Below are 19,884 nucleotides of genomic sequence, written 5' to 3'. Positions count from 1 at the left end.
CAGAAAAACGTCACATGCGCTGCCTCTTCTCCCACCACTGGCATGAATATGTCAGCGTACTCTCACCTTTTCTTGACAAACTGGCACATTTTGCACAACTGCTTACCAGCAGACACATTCCATTCCTAGAGGAAAAATAACTAAACAAAGACAGGGCAGCAAAGATGTCCCAAGGGAGCGTCTCACCTATAGCAACAAAGCAAAAAAAATCCTCCCTTCTCAAGAAAAAGAAGGGTTTCATTTCCCTTCCAGAAAGGAAATCAGGATTTGGGACTATTTTACATGAAGCCACCCAGCGGAAAGGCAGCGAGCAACACTGGTTAAAGGAGGTCCCAGTCAAACCAGATGCACAAGCTGGTCTGTTTGTCTAAGGTTTGTTTTGTTGAAAATACAGTCATATTCAAATAACTTATTTGGGTTTTCCCATAACAGTAACAAAACCAAGAGACAACATGTGCATAATATGTTTTATTGAATAAAATCTTTCTTCTAATATTTACACAGTGAAGTTTAGAGATGTAACCTTGTGAAGCATGGCAATGTTTGACATTCATATGACATCTGAAATATCTTTAAATGCATCTGAAACTACTTATATAGCAATCAGCTGCCCAACACTGATTTCATCATTAAGGAAGATTTGAACTTTCTGAAGAATAGCCAAGATGAATATTAAGGATAGTTGAGTTCAGAGAAAACAGTCTGCTTTGTGAATTCCAAAACTGAAAGATCTGTGTAAAGTGTCAAGAGTTTTGAAGGTGGCTTCTGTATTTCCCTGTCGCTCCTCTCATCTCTGCAAAAGAAGGTAACAAAATAAATTACAAATCTCACAGCTGAAAGTAATATCCACAACTTAAATACACAGCACCCTGCATGGTCATCTTACTTTTTAAATTTATGATGTCCTCTTAACCTCAAGGTTTGTGAACTATAACAAAATAATTACTTAGTATGTACTGAAAACTATATTACATTTTTAAAGCTCCCAAGGTAGACATGCGGAAATCAGAAATGCTGCAACTGATATCTAGTGTCAAAACAACACTAATTACCACCATTTATGCAAAAAACATTATGATGAAGTGTCTTCCATCCCACTCTAGCATGTTAAGCAAAGTGTTACATGTTGTTTGCTTAAACCTCTCTTAGTTACACTATCTACTACTACAGTGAAGAGGGGTCTTGTAAAAAACTACAGTCAATACCTTTCCTACTTACAGGTTTTTTTAAAGATAATTTCATTATTCCTGATCTTGCACAGATTCTCAGCAAGGTTTGAATGCAAGTATAGACTTGCAACAGTCATTTTGACAGGCTAACTCATAGCACTAGCAGACTGCTATCTTACATTTGGACTACTCACTGGTTGTGAACAAGACATGATTCACGGGCCGTGTGCATGATTTTTGCCATCCAGCAGGAAAACATGAACCAGGAATGCTGCATCCTGCTCATGCCTCTGGAGGTTGTTAATTCTACTCGGTTATAGACAGCGCATTACAAAAGGCAGGCAGTCTACCCTGCCACAATGAGGACTAGGTTGAAAAAAACCAATCTGGTTGTTAGTCTTGGGTTAGGAAGAAATGATGTTGCACAGTCTCTCATATTTTATTTACCAAAGAGGGAGAGGAATTATATTTCTCTTGTGCCTCAAGTTAAGGTGTATGAAGCCCTGCCTAACAACAGGAGTGCAAAGAACAGACAATTACAAACCAAAGTATCTACCAGGTACCTTCTTGTTTCCCACCACAACTTACTGGTTGAGGAAGGGAAAGTATTGCTGTCTCTCCCAGCTGGAGCACTGTTTCTGAGCAAACTGTATTGGATGTTGAAATACAACTTCAAATACATGCTTGAAAGAAAAATAAATTTAAATCAACTCCCCATCATCCCCTAACTTTTAAGCACCAAGATTAAACTTCCCATATAATAGTTCCATAATAAAGTTCAGTGTGATTACATTTGTAATAGTAATGATGTCTCTACATATACACACACTCTCTCTCATGGAAGTAAGCTGTCACCTAGCAGGGAAAGCTTTAACATGTAGAATTTGACAAGAAAACAGAATATGCAAATGTGGTAGAAAAAGCTGCAAAAGGTAACAGGAAAGCACTTGGCTATCTGCCATTTCCATGCTACAGCCATCCCTTAATATATATATGATACTTCTGTATCACAAGAGTATGTTTTATAAAATGTGTGGCTGTTTTCTTCTGTTCCTTTTTGTTTGGTTGGTTTGTTTTGTTCTTTGGGGTTTGTTTTTGGTTTTCCTCCCCAAATGAGCGGTCAGGCACCATTCCATCTACCCAGGAAATTTATATCCATCCTAATCTCACCGCTGCTTCTGTCTTTATCTTTTTTCCAACTACAAAGAGTTGTCTGGAACACAGCTGCCTACCTGGAAGCTATTTCTCTTATAGCTAACATAGCTATAAATTTTAATAACTAAGAAGCTGCTGAAAGATACAGACTTTGCTCTTGCCTGTCTCACTGGTGAGGTATACAGTATGCATTGTCAGATGCCGTCTTTGAGCAGGAAAAACCATCTGTACTGTCAGTCTAAAGATAAGAGACTATGCATGTGTGAGACACTGTCAACACCTGCTGAATAAAACCAAATGTACATTAAGATAATAAAGCTGAGTTTAGAAATGATTGACTGTAGCATCTAGTGTGAGACCTTGCATTAGCCTCAGACATAAAGCAGAGAGTTAATCCAGGTGCCTGAGAGGAACTTTTCTGGGTATGAGGTGCATGTGCATTCACAGCCAAATATATTTCAGGGAGGGATTTGCTTGTTTTTTAAAGAAGATGCAGATTTATTCTTTGTTAAGTGAGAAATACTTATGTGAATAAGGACACAAATATTTGGACACACCAATAATGTAAAGAAAAGCATACTATAACTGGTAAAAATAAGTTTGGAATTAGCATTCACTTGCTTTAATACAGAACATGTTTGCAGATCTGAAGATGACTTCCAAACAGTGGTGGACCACGGAACGTTATACAACCCCGTGTTATCCAGTAAAAAGGGAGGGGAATCACGTCACTGCAGACTTCATGAAATGAAGTTGCAGGTAGCTTCTCCCTCAAACTATAGACATTTCAGGTCATGTTAGAAAGGACAATCTGATATATACCAGTGATACATTTAGCAATTACTGCTTGGGTTTTTTTTACTCCACAGCCTGCCTGAAAGCAACAGATGAAGCAATTTCGAGTAAGCTGTTGATTAAGAGGGGAAAAGAAGAAGGTAGCCATCCATGCCACCAGGTCATATCTAACAGAAATGGCTTGAAACATAAATCAAGCAACAACGTATACAGCTTGCCCGTTTCTGTAACTCAAAATCCAACCCTACATCCCCGTGCACCGCAGGGAACTGCTGTCTCCTCTCCAGCAGAAGAACAAGAAGGGGCCCAACTTTTCTAAGATCCAGAAGGCTATGGCTGTGCTCAAATCCACACAGACTGTAACATCATCTCCTAGAAAGGATACCCCTGTCTCCCTGCACGTCAGGTGGCCTGGAACACATTAACCTCATCAATCTGGACCGACGGCAAGTAACGTCACTAATAAATGTTACACCGAGTACAAAAAGAAGCAAATATAAAGCAATTCTTCAATTTCTCAGAAACATAAGGACACCACCTTATATGCAAACTGTAGAGTAGATGGCAGGATGGAGATCTACAACTGCTGCATCAAGCATATAAAACAAATTACCTACTATAGCACACAGAAAAATAAGGAATACTCCCCTGTAATGTGTCCCACAACAAGGCACATTGAGGTTATATCTCAGACAAACCTTTGAGCAGCTCATTCTGTAGCACTAATATCTAGTCACACCAGCCAAAAGACGTGGTGTTATGGGTCCCACCATCTGGATGTTTTCTTAGACAAACCAGAAAGCAGAGTTTTTTGTGTCTTTACGGTGTTTCCCTAATAATCCTGCTCCTTGATATGCTAAATCCCCACTTTCAGCTGGCCAATAACTTCCTCTAATATTTGTATGTAGTGCAGCCCACAGGAGAAATGTAAATATGAATGCAGATGACTTTTCCAGATTTTAGTCCATATCAGCTTCACAGAAAGGTTTAGTATGGACCTCAGTGTGGTAACTGGATTGTGTGCAAACTCAATGCAAACTCAGAACCCACTTTATTCTCCTCATACTTCCCTCACTTTACCATCCTACGGAGGAACAGTGGTTAAACTAATTCTCTGAACAACTGAATGTTCTCTGTTTGTTTTCCTTTCTTTACACAGAGGTAAAAATATTTGGTCCTTTGGTTTCCTTTACAAACAAACAGATTAGAGGTTACCAAGCATGGTCCAGTAACTTGCCTCAAAGAGAAGATACAATCCTTTCTCTTTAGAAAAGCTTCACTGATTTCATTACAGAGGTGCCAAAGAAAAAATAAGTCTTTAATAAGTTTACTTCAACTCAGATAAAAGACAAGGACAACTGTCATGAAAAAGAAAGTGTTTACTACCTATTCTACAAAAAGATTACAACATTCTTCAGTTTTAATACTAAGGAAATGCTCTGGTATGTCAATTACAGGTGATTTTGTAGAAATATTGTAAGTGGAACTACATTATTTTTCGGAGACAGTGCCTCCCATACAGGCATTCCACTACCAAGGGAAACTAAAAAAGTGAAACGCAAAAATTGTTCTGAAAGTAAGTATGCACATAAACGAGATTAACATGAGGTATTTACAACCTTCTATCCCTGGCCCTAAATTTAATTCCCAGTTTAACGCATAGGTAAAATGGACACAAGAGGGCGCTCCTAATATAGGGGCCACCTTGGCCATCCCCTCTTCCGAGTCCATAGCTACAAATCTCCTGACTGACCGTTCCAGGATCTCCTTCTTCCACAGGAGAACAGGCCTGTCGTTTTCTATTTAGTTCAGATGTAAATGACCCATCAAGACTTAATCTTAAAAAACAAGCTATTTGATTCACTTAATTATAGGAAGTAGAGAATACAATGCATTGACACATTTCCCAACTATTAAATTTTGGTCATTAAACAACAGAAGTTCTCCCACAGCAACACACAATAGTAAGTCCTAGTTGGCCACCACACAGCCTAATGCTATTTAGTATTATATTAGAATGAAACAGAGACAAAAGATTTTACAGACTGTGATTAATAGACATGTAATAGAAATAAATATTATTTCACAGACTTGGTGCCTGAACGGCTCTGCAAACAGAAATCTTCAAGCATGACCAAATTACATATAATCTTATAAGAAAAAATATTTTTAGAATACATATTAAATATAAGACTTGTATTTGAGGAGAACTGTAAGATACTACAGATACACAGAACACTGAAAATACACGAATTATGTTTGCAATGCAGTGCCTATATTTTTTGTAAATTGGGCCGCCTTCGTACCTCACAAGATTCCAGGCCACACTGAAGAGTGAAAAATTATAACATTTAATACTATGGTTCGCCTGTAAAATAACTGTAAGTCTACTACTATAGGTGAAATATATTCTGTGCATTACTATTCCTTCCACCTTTCACTTTATGTTCTTTTCACTTCTCAGGATACAAGGCATTTAATTTTCAGATTGATTAAAAGCAAGGTGATTAATTTTAAACACTGTCATTACTTGAAAATATTCTGACATCTTTAAGACTGAAGACCCATAGCCATAAGAAGCAACTCTTGTTATAAATAAATAACTAAATAAAAGAGTAGTACTTTAGCCCCAAACCTTACCATCATTCTGTCAGAATCATTTAAAAGCGAACTGTCAGTATAAGAGATTATTTCTCACCTGTACTACTGCTCAGTAGTTTATCATATTTCGAAGAGCATCATAGCATTTCCATTTGTCTGGGATGTAGAAAGGCTCAAAGATGTGAGGGAAGGGTGTGTCATAGCCACATACTCTCGTAATAGGAGCTTCTAAATTCAAAAAGCATTCCTCCTATTAACAGAAATACATAATAAATGTTAATGAGGCCATTATTTTCAAAAGTCTTGCATCACAAATTGAGGTCAAATGAACTTTGCCAGACTGACAATCCTGGAAACTCAAATTTTCTATTTATATTACAGCATAACTAGTCCAAACCAGAACAGTACTTCCTTTTGCCCAAAGGTCCATATTAAAAAAACAACATGTATTAATGTTATTTTCATTTTCTACATGTGTGCTGTATTAAATCATAGGCAGGTTATATTTAGTACATCTGCTATACATCCAGACAAGTGCTGCCAAGAAACAAATATTTTAGAAACAAAGGAGTAAGAGTTTCTTTACTGTGCCACTTTTAAACATACACTTAGCTTATGTAGTTTTTCTGTATTATTTGTTGAATACACAAACATCATATTCAAACTTCTTAGAACCCTTAGATGACTAAGACTCTGTCTGAGAAGCATTAGGCAATTACGGAAATAATGAATTAGAACTCATATCTCCAACCCTTGAGTCAAATCCATGCTCTACACTACACCTCACAACTTGTATTCTATTCAGAGATCAGATTTGGCAATGATTGTGAGAGTTTCATTACTTGACCTAGTACAGCACAAACTTACAAATACACCGTAATAATCTGAAAATAACTTGTAGAAACATGAAACATCAGCTTTAATAAACAAAAAGTGGGGTTCAATCTTCCCACTCTCAAGTATCAGAGTGATGGCATGAAAGTCTGCAAGAAGCAGATGCAGAAATAACTTTGCCGGATCAAACTGATGTTGATGCTAATTTTCAGCTCCCTTTCTCCCCATATCTTTAGCACATGCATTTGCTTTCCAGAGCAGACAAATGAAGAGACAAAACGTGTCTCCTCCTGGCCTCTCCTTTATGGACTGCAGCAACTGAGACATCCTGGCCAACTTCCCCTGTGCTTGGCTCAGCAAAATGGAAGATGAAGGATTATCTACCAGTCCTTTTCCACCAGGCCCATGAGGAAAACAGGCAAAGAGCTCTGATTTTCTGCAGCAAAGCGCTAAGTATTTTCTCAGACTGATGAACTGTTTTGAATGCACATTGCCTTCCTGTTCATGGCTGCCTAACTCTAACTCACTGTGCTTTGTATGCATCATGATGTTTGGCAGCATAGAAGATACTCATAACACACCGAGATTATAACCTTTTGCTCCTGCAACCACTTCAGTGCATTGTGAAGGGGTGTATTTCTGGAAGACAGATGGAAGTTGAAAGTCCAAGAGGTTGTGTGATTGCACACAGTGTCATTATACTTCAGAGTGAATTTTCACCTAGAAAACTTCAGACTCTGAATAGGTCTGAGGTAAAAATATATACAAACAATATAAATATTTTTTCAAGCTCCATTTTCAGGCCCTGAATTGCTTTTCTTTGTAAAGTGAGATTCACATCACTACAAAATGCTGTCAAGTAGATTGTCTTAATGTCAGTGAACACAGTAACAACAGAAATGCTGCAGACCTAGCAAAATGGAGGTGATTCAGTTGATATTACTTAATTTACAGATTTACTGACAGTATTTGCAATAATATTGGCAAGAGCAAATTGCACAGAATAAAGGCTTTTAAGATTTACCTTTTTCTATAGAGTGGAAATAAAATCATAATCCAGAAGGTGGAGTATAAAGTTATTATCAGAATAAGGTATTTGAAAACAATCCAAAAAAATGCACTTCTACTTTACAATGTAGAAGTATTGTAGAGAGACAAGAGTCTTGATCTCAGTAGGACAGATAAATTTAGTCACAGAATCACACTGATACTGCTCCATATGCTAAGTATTTGGTTATTAAAAAAAATATTCATAAATCCACATTCTACGCATAAGCAATCGTATAAAACAAGCTTACGGAAATATCTTAATAAGATTATTAGAAGGAAGCTGGGTCTTGTGGTTTGACAAAAGATACTACTACTTTACCACCGGTGCTTTGGATACACCTAGGTATGCAGCAAGTCTTTTGCAGGACTAAGGTCTTTGCTTATAATAATCTATCATTAGGTTTGGAGCCAGTTTCTTTTAAAATACAACTAATAAACTTTATCAGTTCATGAGGTTTTGATTTATCTCTGGAATTAGTTCTAATTTACGAGACAGTATATGAAGTTATGTCCTTTAAACTCAAATCAAACCAAACTTTTTCACAAAGTTACAGAACATGAAACTGCTTGCATTAACTTAATTGTAATCTGAGCAAATGAGATTATATTCCTCATTAGATGGCATTACACTTTGAAATATCATAGCGTTAGCAAAATCTATATTCTAACATGAAAAAACTATATAGTCTATGGACATATTCCTAACTTATCTTCCCTTTTGACCTTGAAGAGAAGTGATCAGCCCATCAAGTAGCCTATCTGATAGAGATTCTTGTTCACAGCTGCTGTTAGAAGTTGGACTGCAGGAGAAACAAGAGTTCACCCCATCCCGAATGTGATGCTGCCACATCTGCTGTACATCTTGCTCTGCCAGGTTTTTTGCACCTGTGCAGCCACTGTGGAGAAATACGACTGAGACTATTAAATAACACAACGTCCAGCTCTTTCTAAGACTAATTAGCAGACATCTTTTGTGCAACCTTATCAGAATAAGTCTGCTATTTTAAATTGTGATAGAAGATAAACATTTTCAGTTAAGTGGATTTACTCCATACTACTTGGACATGGTACTGGCCCAAAGTGCTCTTGCACAACAGGAATGCAAGCTTACAGACTTCAAGTCTCTGCATATTTCAGACAGTCTATTTAAACAACCTGACATCTTTCAAGGAAAGATCTTGGGAAAAAACTTTAAATATTAAGTGGTTTTGGAAGTAAAGTAGTAGGCATGAAATTTCTGATTCCATGTAAAGTGTTTTAAATTCAGTTTTGAAAATCAGTATGAAAAGTCATACTTAATTTAGTGGAATATCCACTAACTTCCAAAATTCAAATGAAGTAAAAAATTATTGTTTTGTTAGAAAAAAAAATTGCTTAGAAGGGAACAGATATAGTTATTAGTCTAATATATCCAAGTTGTCTTAATCTAAAAACTTCAGACAAAACATTAAATCAATGTTCTTCTCACTTTCCTAACTGCAGAGGTCAAATTTTGGCCTTAGTTATTCAATATGACTTCTGCCAATTACCTTCATTAGCCTGAATTTCACTCACAGCCTGCTGGAAAATACATTATTGTATTTTAATTGGTCACTTTATTTCATCTTAACATTTGATATTTCATAAATATTTAGGAAGACTTTTCAAAACAACTTAAGAGCACAGATCCTACTAAAAATCTGTTCTTGAAATTCATAGCAATCAGCCAAACGTATCACACACACCACTTCAAAACAATTTTATGCCTTGATGTTTAGAATAGATGCTAAAACCAAGGACTTGCTGGATGTTGCATGATGATATTTGAAATGCATCCTCTTGTACTGGGTACACTCCCTCTGTTTTCCCAAATCATAATATTCTTGTATGCTGCTATAGAAAGCTTTACCCAAGTTTATTTTAGCCTTGTCTAAGTCTACATTTTACTCTTTATTAGAGATTTGAGTACTCATCACTAGATCAATGTTCTGAGTGTAAAGGTCTTAAAAACAAACAACTGAGAATTGAAGGCATGTATACAGATATACAATTGTAAAAAGAAAAAAAAAAAGATAGAATAAGAAAACAAACCCATTATTGGGCATTACTGAAAGAAAACATGACTCATCCTTGTGCAACGTATAGAAAAATAAAGCAATCTGGTGTGCAGTTTAGGGGAAGTGCTTTCAGGCATCTGGCCAATGAGAAAATAGTTAGAGAGGGAGGGAATCTTTATCATTCTATACTCATAGTAAAAATACCTCTATATGCAAACACTTTGGTAAGTACCAGTATATGACACTATTTAATGTGTAACTAGCAAGACAGACAATTCCAAACTGATACTTTTCCCCTTAATTACCCTATTTTGGTCTTATTCTCTTTACATCTGTATCTTTTGGAACTATTGCATTTTTTCTCCTCCAGCCGACATGGATTAAAATCAGTAAAAAGGAATTATTTTTTTATTTTTAAATTCTACTAACCTGTAGAATACTCCATCAAGGGAGAAAACTTTCCTTTAAAAATCAATTATTCCTGCAACATTTGATGTCTCAGGGATCTCTTCCATTCTATTCTTATTTCACAACAATACAGGTACTCAAAAAAATTAAGAGCTATAAGAATATCACGACTACAGAGTTGCTGTATGAGAACACTGATTTTACAACTCGTGTTTTTTAGTACAGGAATTTACTTTCTGTAGGATGACAGACAAAAAGTCTATTTTAAAGACTAATATGAATAGGCAGAGTTTGATAGAAATTCTAGTATTTCTGTTGATATTATAGCTCTAATAATAAAAAGACTAAACATAAGGTTGAGGTCCATTACACAAGGCAAACTGCAGGAATATTTCTCATGCAAGACTACTTGATTTTCTGCTGACAGTACCTACAAATTTAGACCTGGGAACTCAGTGACTAGTTTAGGTTTAATTCAATTGTGGTTTCTGTCAATTAGAACTCTGAATTTTGCCTTTTTATCTATAGACTACAAAATTTTAAAAACCCCACATATATATTCAAAGAAATTTTCAGAGAGAAAACTCTTATCTTAATTAGAGTTTCACTTTGTTCTGATATTATTATTCTGATTTATTTATGCTGTTGTCATAAATTAAAGCATGGAGTTCAAACAGTTAAGAACCTTTATTCCATATCATAACAAGCTTTCCAAAGAGGTAGTCAATCAAACTCCATTTTATGGAAGGCAGATTTCATGCAATAAAGCTGCAACTAAATACAAATTAAAGGTCTTTTTCTTTGGTTTCTGCTTAAAAAAAAAAAAAAAAAAAAAAAGAAAAGAAAAAGACTAATTCAAAGACTTGACTTTCAGTAATAGAAAAGTCAAGTATCTGCAGTTGTCATATCTCACAACTGTAGCACAGTATTTTCCTTGACAGCTGCAAGCACCAAAAGCTACAAATTTTAAACAGAATTGCTTTGACAACATTTATATGTTATGCTCTTCTAAACAGTCACTTCTATGAGCTACATAAGTACTATACACTTGTGAGATATTTTCAAGTTGAGAGAGAGACATCTTGTTTTAGAGGGAGCACTTTTTTCCAATGGCTTCAATTTGTCTTAAAATGCTTCAACAAATATCTTCCTGATAGTTACAATAGTAATACAATTTTTCCTCAGAGAACTCTGCAATTATATTTTGCAAATATTTAACTTCTGTCAGTTTTCTCCTTTTTAAGATTACTTTAAAACAATACTTTTATAATTTAGCACAGCTTGTAATGATTCTTTTTTTTACCAGTTCTTCGAAATTACGTAATTAATATCTTGTCAAATACAGAGAAACAGTTGACTGCTAAAACTATAATAAACAGATAATATTTTTACTTAAAACAGATAATATTTTTACTTAAAAATACATCAGCAATTAAAAAACAATAAGGTACTTAAGGGAAAAAAGTCTGTTCCATATAATTCATCAGCTTCTTACCACTAAAAAGCCATTAATGGTAAATATTGTCTTTATAGAACTGAATCACATAAAACAATATTTACAGATTAAGCCAAATTTACTATATAGAAGGTAAAGTACTATCACGTAAAATTAACAAAATTATTTCCGAATAATTCATATTCCTCTTAAATCCATCATGCTAAAATTAGAATTTACTTCAGCTATTTTTAATCATAAGCACTGAATCTATTAGAAGTTAATATATTTCTGACCACAGCACTTTTAGAATCCAGACATATACAACATAATGCAACATTAAGAGTAATACATAAACCTGGTTTAATACTTATATATTTTTAATACTTAAACCTTTTAAAATTATCTATGTGAAGTTGCATTATGATAATAACTTCAAATAAAAGCAGTTTGATAAATGCATCCTCTGTTTCAACATCTTAACTAGAAAAGAGAGTGTGTGTGTGCTTTAAATGTTGTCTTTATCAAAAGAAACACATCGGATTGAGTGGGGAGGATGGTGAGAGTTAATATAAATTCCTTCTATATGACACACGCACACTTTCAGCAAAACATATTTCAACTATATACTGTGTATTTAAAAGGTTTCCCAATAAATGTTCAAGGAATTTCAACAAAATGATGTTTAAATTGCAAGCAACATAAAATGAAAATAATACAAGTAGAAGTAACCCAGACTTGTAAGAATAAAAACATTCCTATATACTAAATATAGTATTTTTGAAACTGCTTTCTTCAGACAGCGTAGAATTTTTGGTGCTACGGCCTTAACTGCAATCCTATAAGATGACATTAGGTCACTATAGCAGCTATGGGGTGGCTACACACCAGCCTTGCAAGGCAATGCTGTTTATCTCGGTTCTTCTTGTGTCATGTGGAAGTAAAGAATCCACAAGTTGATTGAAATATTAAATGCCTTTTTTTTTTCTTCTGAAAAGTCGGTATCTAGAACATCCCATGTGTTATTTTTCTGTAATCCTGGCTACTTTGTTGACTGTCACTGCAGATATGTATTTGTGTGTTTTGCTTCTGGCACATCATAAGCTGATGAAACTAATGACAGTGAAAGAATGTTTTAATTCAAGACACTGAAAAACATTTATGTTACATATTTTTCCAGACCACTTGCATTTTCTTTATATTAAAAAATAACCAGTTTACTAAGCTCAGTACCTCCATTTCACAGAAAGGAATGTGCATAATTAGACAAGTAAAACAAATGAGGATAATGTCTTCGTTGTCACTTGTGCCTCTGGGAGCTGTAAATACCCTGCAAGAGGATTTGACCAGAAACTCGGGACAGACTCCTCACTATAAGCTGGATTTATTTTTCAAAATCTGCAGGCATTATTTTGGGGCAGTCATAGCTTCTGTACCTCACTTACACTGCAACAAATTGCTTACAGGCTTATGAAATAGTCACTGTGATTTTAAAAGGTTCTACAATATCCAAGAGGAAGAACTGTAACTAACTTCCCCACGCTCGGTATTCTGTAGCTGACGGGAGACACCAAGTGACATGTTGATCTATCTTAGATTTTACAGAGGGCCTCATCACCTCGCTTTTACATAACATAACCCTGTCATAATTTGAAGACTTTTATACAGACTCAAGAACATTTTTTTCTTTTTGTTTTACATCTCTTTTGAGCTTAAAAGGCGCATTGCTCAAGACAACACCAGCTATCTTAGCAATGGCTGCCTGCTGCAGTTAAATTCTCATTCATACACTGAAGATTGCCTTCACATTTGATTTTGTCTAGTTCTACAAATTATCAGTTACAATCTTTAAAAATCCTATGCCAGACTGATACTGTTCGTTTGATCCTCTTTATCAAGGTTACAACACAACCACTCCAACAAATACTCATGGCAACAGCATTAACTTGAAGCTGTTGGGAAGAGGTCAGTGGCTTAGTTGTCTTGGTGGTAGAACTGCACAAAAATCAGCATCACACTCCCAAGGTATTTACGAAACAACAACAACAAAACGAACAAAAAAACCCCTTCCACTAATGTCAAACAAATTATCCTTCCCTTCCCATAAGCAGAGGTAAACGAATAAAAAGTAATTTTCACTTCTTCCCATCCCATGCAATGTCTTCTGCAAAACAGCTAAGAGTTTCCATGAAAATTTTACACAATTTAAATCCAACCTGGTGGAGTCTACAACTAGAACTGAAACGCATTCAACTCATAATGATGCACGGCCAGAAATTATGTTCTCTCCAGTAAATTTATAATCTGCATTGTTTAGGGCACAAGATGCAGCAGTCAGCCAAAATAAATGGCATGAGACAGATATGCTCAAGAGGATGTATTATGAGAGGACTTCCAGATTGCCAGAATATGCTACTGCCTTACATGAGCCATAACAAAGCTCTTTGACAAGTTTCTGACATTTAATTGTAATCCACTAGGTGACCACTTCCCATCTTTTTCCTACAAGTACTAGAAAAACTATTTTTTCCTAGGTAATTATTGCTATACCATATCAGAAACTATCTTAGGTGTTTCCTACAAATTACATATACTCTACAGTATATACCCAAAACATGACAAAATTCTTCAAATATAAGTTATTTATTTTGTAGAGTAGCAAGCAACCTTACAGCACATTCACTACAAATTATATTATTCTAGAGGACACTCCATGTTTACTGTGTGCTTTCTTAAAGTAGCAGTTATGAATATTTGCACCAAGACACACATATTTTCTAAAAGCATGCCCTAAGCCCCACGGGTAGAACGATTTCCCCAGCCCAAAACTATCTGAAAAGACTTTCTTTATTTAGTTACTTGGCACTACTAACCCATCTGTTCAGTCTATGATCCTGCAAACTGTTGCACATACGTTAACATAGGTGAATAATCTGAGTGAAATCAATGGAGCTAAAGTGCCTGCACACAATTATTCATATATGAAAATGTCTGCAGATCACAAGTCATTTTTCTGCATGAATGAGCAATATATAACAAACATTTGTTAAGCTTTTAAACTGAGGATCATCCCCCTTCTAAATTACACCCTACACCTTTTAATCACAAAGCCAGAAATATCCTACCAATATAATTGGATTTTATACTTTTAGATCACCATTTATCACCTACCATTGTAATTACTTACTCAATTATTTTGCAAAAACATCTCCTGGTTAATCTCACCATGCCAGAAGTGACTGGAAGGATTTGCTGCTAAGAGTTTTAATAGCCAGTGAGCGGTATTTTTATTTTTACAGCTGTTTAGGCAGCTGAGAGATTCTTGCAAACACAGCCTTGTCAATCCATGTATCTGGCACAGCAAAGTCCTCAGCAAAGTCCTTCACTCAACACACACTAATGAAATTCAAAGGAAATGCAACTTCAACTGCTGTTACTAAATAATTTAAAACAGCATGTTTCCCATTTTATACTGAAACATTTGCATTTTGGGACAGCACGATGACAGCAATACTGTCACTCTGACTGACTGTCACCAAACGCTTCTCCAGCGCAAACCCTCAGCTTGGCCAGGCAGCTGGGGACAGGCAAGTGCAAACGAAATATCTCATCCCCCCGTGAAAAGGTGGGGGCTTACCTAGTATTTTTCCACCGCTTTTTTTAACATTGTCGTCTTTGTAAAGTGGACTTGGAACAGGAGGGAAATATTAGATTACTTGAAACAGATGTATAAGGAATTTTATAGCATATTCTTTAAACCAAGTCGCTATTCTACTTATGTGTTTAATTTATAGGAAGCTGCTTGACAATTCAAACAGACAAATCAAGTATTCCAGTGCAAAGTTTCGACCCGTATATTAAATATCCTCTCATAATAATGGCAAAAGTAACTGTTAGGAAAGCTGACTGGTAAGTATAGACAGGTAATTTCTATTCTCCAGATAAAGTCTAAAAACTTGAATGGAGATAAATGCAATGAGGTTTTACAGAAAGTATAAAGGTTTATGCAGAAGAATACTCAAACACTGAATGAACCATATTGGAGACTGAGCTTTTGGGTACAGACTGACTTAAAAAGCATGAAAGAATTATTTTACCATACAAACTTCAAATTTTTATACCAAGTTATTTCCAACGTTCTTACACTAATTCGCTTTTCTTCTCTCCTAGAGATTTTATTTTTAATAGTTTTGATCATTTTTCACTGCATTTCCTAAACTACTCTTCACACAAACAGGCTACACTGCTATTCCACTGTCAAGAAAAATCGGTATTACTCCCCTTGGTTCATCTAAAAAAATACCCAAACCAACCGACCAAAAAAAAAACCACCCTTCAAAAACAAACAAACAACCCAAAACAAAACCAAAAAAACTCTGAAAAATTAAAAAAATAATCCTTTTTCAATTTTTCCAGCTATAAAAAGTTAATGCAACTCTGTTACAAAGACCAAGAAAAGTGCTGCAAGTGAAACACTTTCATTTTAAAATGTTTAATAAAACTACCAAACTAGTTAACACTACATCTCTTAATTTAAAAAGTGGTCTAAAAATGAAGACCAGGAATAACGTACATCAGAGACTATGAAATTTTAGCTTACCTTTATCCCAGAATTAACAATTCATAATTATTGACCTAATTTCAAAATGTCAATGAACTGCATGTATAAAAACAAATGCATAGAATGTGTGAAATATCCAGCAACATTTAAGAACAGAAATACCGGTAACAGAATTACTTATTTTTATACAATAAAGAAACATAATGGTAGAGGTTAACTCTATATTTTAGGAATCTCGCTGAAGTTTTCATTGGATTAAGCCCAAATATTTAACTTGGCCCGTTTTAGGATTGACTGTTTAAATAAATTTCATACTTAAAATGATTTACACTAAATCAATTACGAAACTTTAATTTTCCGTCCACTAATGAACTTTCTGCTTTAGGGCCAAAACTACACATCTTTTATATAACCTAATCTATCTCTTCCATCAATGATGTTATCAATTGTATAGTGAAATTCTTACTGAAGAAACAGAGTAAAAAGTAAAATACCTACACAGCTGCCTTAGCTACTATAAAGTACCTGGAATAATTTTCTTCTTTTCAGTTACACACAGTTAGCACTCAAAATACAACTGGCATGAATGAAATGTAAGAATAAGCTATTGGTAATATTGCAAAAAGAAAAGTGCAACCCAGTTCAAGCTGAGATTTTCTTTTTCCCTTATATGACTGCTAAATAGTAAAAATTGAAATGTTTCCCTCATGCAAGTACGTTAGGAGGTTCTTCCTCAGTTTATTCAGTAAGTAAAAGTTTTGCTGAGATTAATCTGTCAAGACACTCTCCATTCCACAGGAGTGGAAATCACTAACAAATGCCATTCAATATCACAAATATAAAATAGAACTACCATACAAATGGAGATTATTTTACTATTTACAAGGTCTGATTCTGTGAAGCCTGTTAGCAAACAGCAATCCTAACTTCCTTCCTCTGAAAAAAAAAACCCACAGATATTATAATAAAGCAAGATCATTTAAGAATTAAAGGTCTCTATGTCAACTGATTTTTTCATTATTTAACATATTTTTGAAGCACATCAGGCTTCTTGTTTTACCCTGCATTCAGTACTGTAATTATACAGTAGCATAAACTTTAGTCACTCGCAATCACAGAGACTGTGATATATGATTTACAAGAGAAAGCATCGAGAGAAACCAAAAAGCAGAATTCTGTGGAAATTTGAGCCTTTTTTTTTAGGTCTGTTTCCTTGCTGGTGGCCAAACCCACTGTTGTTCAGATTTCCCATCGCATAAAGTCACTACTAATGGCAGAAATCACGGACCAGGTCCACTGACACCGATGTGCTCTTCCAGCTGTGCAACCACAAAACCAAAACACATTTTTAAACAATGGTTACCCAGTCAGGGGAATTCCTGCTCCCAGCAGCCCATATACTTGATTTCCTCTCAATACATGAGACCACCAGGCCATGCCCAGATAAAGTTTTTCTTTTCCAACCTTCTGAGAAAGCGTAAGAACACAAGACTTGATGAGGTGTCAGAATTTAAGTCCAGTCTCTGCCTTCACAGAAGGCCACAGCTTCTGCCATAAATTGATCCTATTTGACTATATTGTACTGTACTATGGTGGTACTGCAGTTACTGGGTTTTTTTATGCCCACTCCTTCTGTATGAAGGGTGATCTTGAAACTGTTTTTTTTTTAATTTCAAGCCTAAATTCATTCATGTATTATTTCTCTGTGGCATTACTCCAGTAAACTAAACTAAGAAACCAACGAGTGTTAAGAGCTAACCAAGTCTTAAGAAATGCTACTAGTAGCCTCTTGGAACTTGGTGACACTTTTGAGAGCCCAACATACTGCAAATCTCCTCATCGTAAACTTGCAGTTCTTGTACTGACACGATTTTGTAATGTAAGGATCTAATCTGTCAGGCTAATCTGGCACAATATGCACTTGCCATGTAAAGCCCAGCAAAATCAGTAACAAATAAAGTTTCAGAAAACATCAGCCTGACAAATTTATTAAAATACAATAACTGAAGAAAATGAGTACTTTACGCTTTTAGGAGGGAATTCAAGGCTATGAAGATGGAAAACCAGCGGTGAGAAAAATGCAGCTGGTAAAGAAGTTACGGGCCTTTCCTCACCATATTTGGTGTCTACATTCATTCTGGATTTTTCCTGTGTCTGCTGGTAGAAATACAGTCAATCAATTCTGCTAATAATGATAAGAAAGAATCCTGCAGATGCTGCAGTCATGGGTTTATATCACTGAAGATCCCGCTTTCAGTGTTTGACATCGTACTTTGTCTTGATCAGGACAAGACACACGCTCTCAAATATCTGCTTTTGTGGTTGATTAGAAAAAAAAACAACAGCCACAGAAATAAAGCTCACATGTAACACATTATTTTTATGGTTTATATCTGCTATGAATTCAGGGAAACTCCAAAAATTATGGGTTTTGTTGGCTGCATACTTTCCTATCTCTCGTAAAATCAATATTATTTTGAAAGCTCTACAAAAATAGATGTTTAAGCAGCTTTCTCTGAACAGTGTATAATTTTTCAAGATATTTATACCTATTTTAGTGGTCACCAGAAATTACAGAGAGAAAGAAAAGCTTAGCTTTTAGTGGTTAATAAACAACTTCAGCCTAGAAGACCCCCTGACCCAAGGCTGAGGTTTACTGTAGCATGGTGACCAAAAAATGCTGAAATTCAAGTTGCTGCTTTGCGGTTTCCTTGTGTAAGACATTTTCCAATAGCCAAACATATTTTGAAAGTTTTGATACAACTTATTTGATATAACTGTTCTAAATGATTACTGATGATGCATCTCAAAACAGCTGTTTTCAAGAATTCTTTCTTTCTGATTCCCCTCTTCCACCCCCCCCCCCAAAGGGAATATGAAATATGTATCTGAATTTCTCAGCTAAGCAGCGTTTAAATACTCTTCTCTGTGCTGTTGCATGTCACGTTAAGTTTGGCAGCTTCTCTGAGAACAGAAACAGAACTATTAATTAAGACAGGCATTTTTTTTCCTTTACTCTGGGATTTCCTTCAGGATGGGTCATTTCAGAGGGTGTGAGCAGTTTTGACGAAACTGCAAAATACTGCCGGGGAAATGGACAACTCATAAATCTGAACAATGGGAGAATAAAGCCATAAACTGTTTAAAATTTTAGAAGTAAGTACTTCTGGGAGTAAACTGACAACTGAAAAACCTCGAAATATTTCATACTAAAACCAAAAGCAAATCAAAACTTTAATACTAATCTTAAAAAAATACATAAAAGCTATGGTGGCTTAGAATACAGTTTGCAAGACAATTGCAATCTACCTTGCAGACAGATTGCTAACAGTGCAAAACAGCTGAGCAGCTTTAAGGTGGATAATCTCCATTGTCACTTACTTGCACTGAGAGACTAGAGACCAGATGTCCGATGCTATTGATGTTCTTGTAAGGGAGATAGCTATTTCAGGATACAGTCAACAGGATCTTTAATTCTCAGTCACTGCTAAAAAGTTTCATATATTTCCATAGGGATATTTACTCCAAAATGAAATGTGCCACCCTTTGAAGTTGCTCTCACTGACTAAGAAGGAGGCCTGAAGTGAATGGATTAGAGATGTAATTTTTAGATTAATCCTACCTGAGTAATTATGAAGAAAAATTCAAACCCATGCCACCTCATCACAGTGGCTGTCTTTACACAGATGGTTGCAGAGATGAGACAAATGCTCACAGTTAAACATTGTGGAAGTAATTTAACACCAAACTGGACCAATACAAAATCTGTAATAGTCAGGCTGTCCATCAAAAGCAGTAGAAGAGACAAATTTACTTTAAAAATCCATCCATATTTCCTTC

General features: G+C 35.4%; 1 protein-coding gene across 20 annotated transcripts in view; it reads right to left on the bottom strand.

The window, feature by feature from the left end:
• Positions 1 to 455: 455 nt before the first annotated feature.
• BCKDHB (branched chain keto acid dehydrogenase E1 subunit beta) overlaps positions 456 to 19,884 on the bottom strand; it is a 121,479-nt gene continuing 102,050 nt past the window's right edge. For 19 of the 20 annotated variants that reach the window (XM_080341537.1, XM_080341538.1, XM_080341540.1 and 16 more), the window contains 2 exons: positions 5,818 to 5,970; positions 456 to 793 (listed from right to left, as the gene is read on the bottom strand). In XM_080341537.1, coding sequence (XP_080197663.1) covers positions 5,830 to 5,970 — 141 coding nt within the window. In that variant the 3' untranslated portion in view covers positions 456 to 793; positions 5,818 to 5,829. Of the gene's footprint in view, positions 794 to 1,798; positions 1,853 to 5,817; positions 5,971 to 19,884 lie in introns of those variants that run through there. The other variant, XM_080341536.1, reaches the window with a different exon arrangement.

This window comes from Nesoenas mayeri (genome assembly GCF_963082525.1).
Source record: "Nesoenas mayeri genome assembly, chromosome: 3".
NCBI classification, from domain to species: Eukaryota; Metazoa; Chordata; class Aves; order Columbiformes; family Columbidae; genus Nesoenas; species Nesoenas mayeri.
The sequence above is the reverse complement of the archived record's forward strand: the minus strand, read 5'-3'. Positions and strand labels throughout refer to the sequence as shown.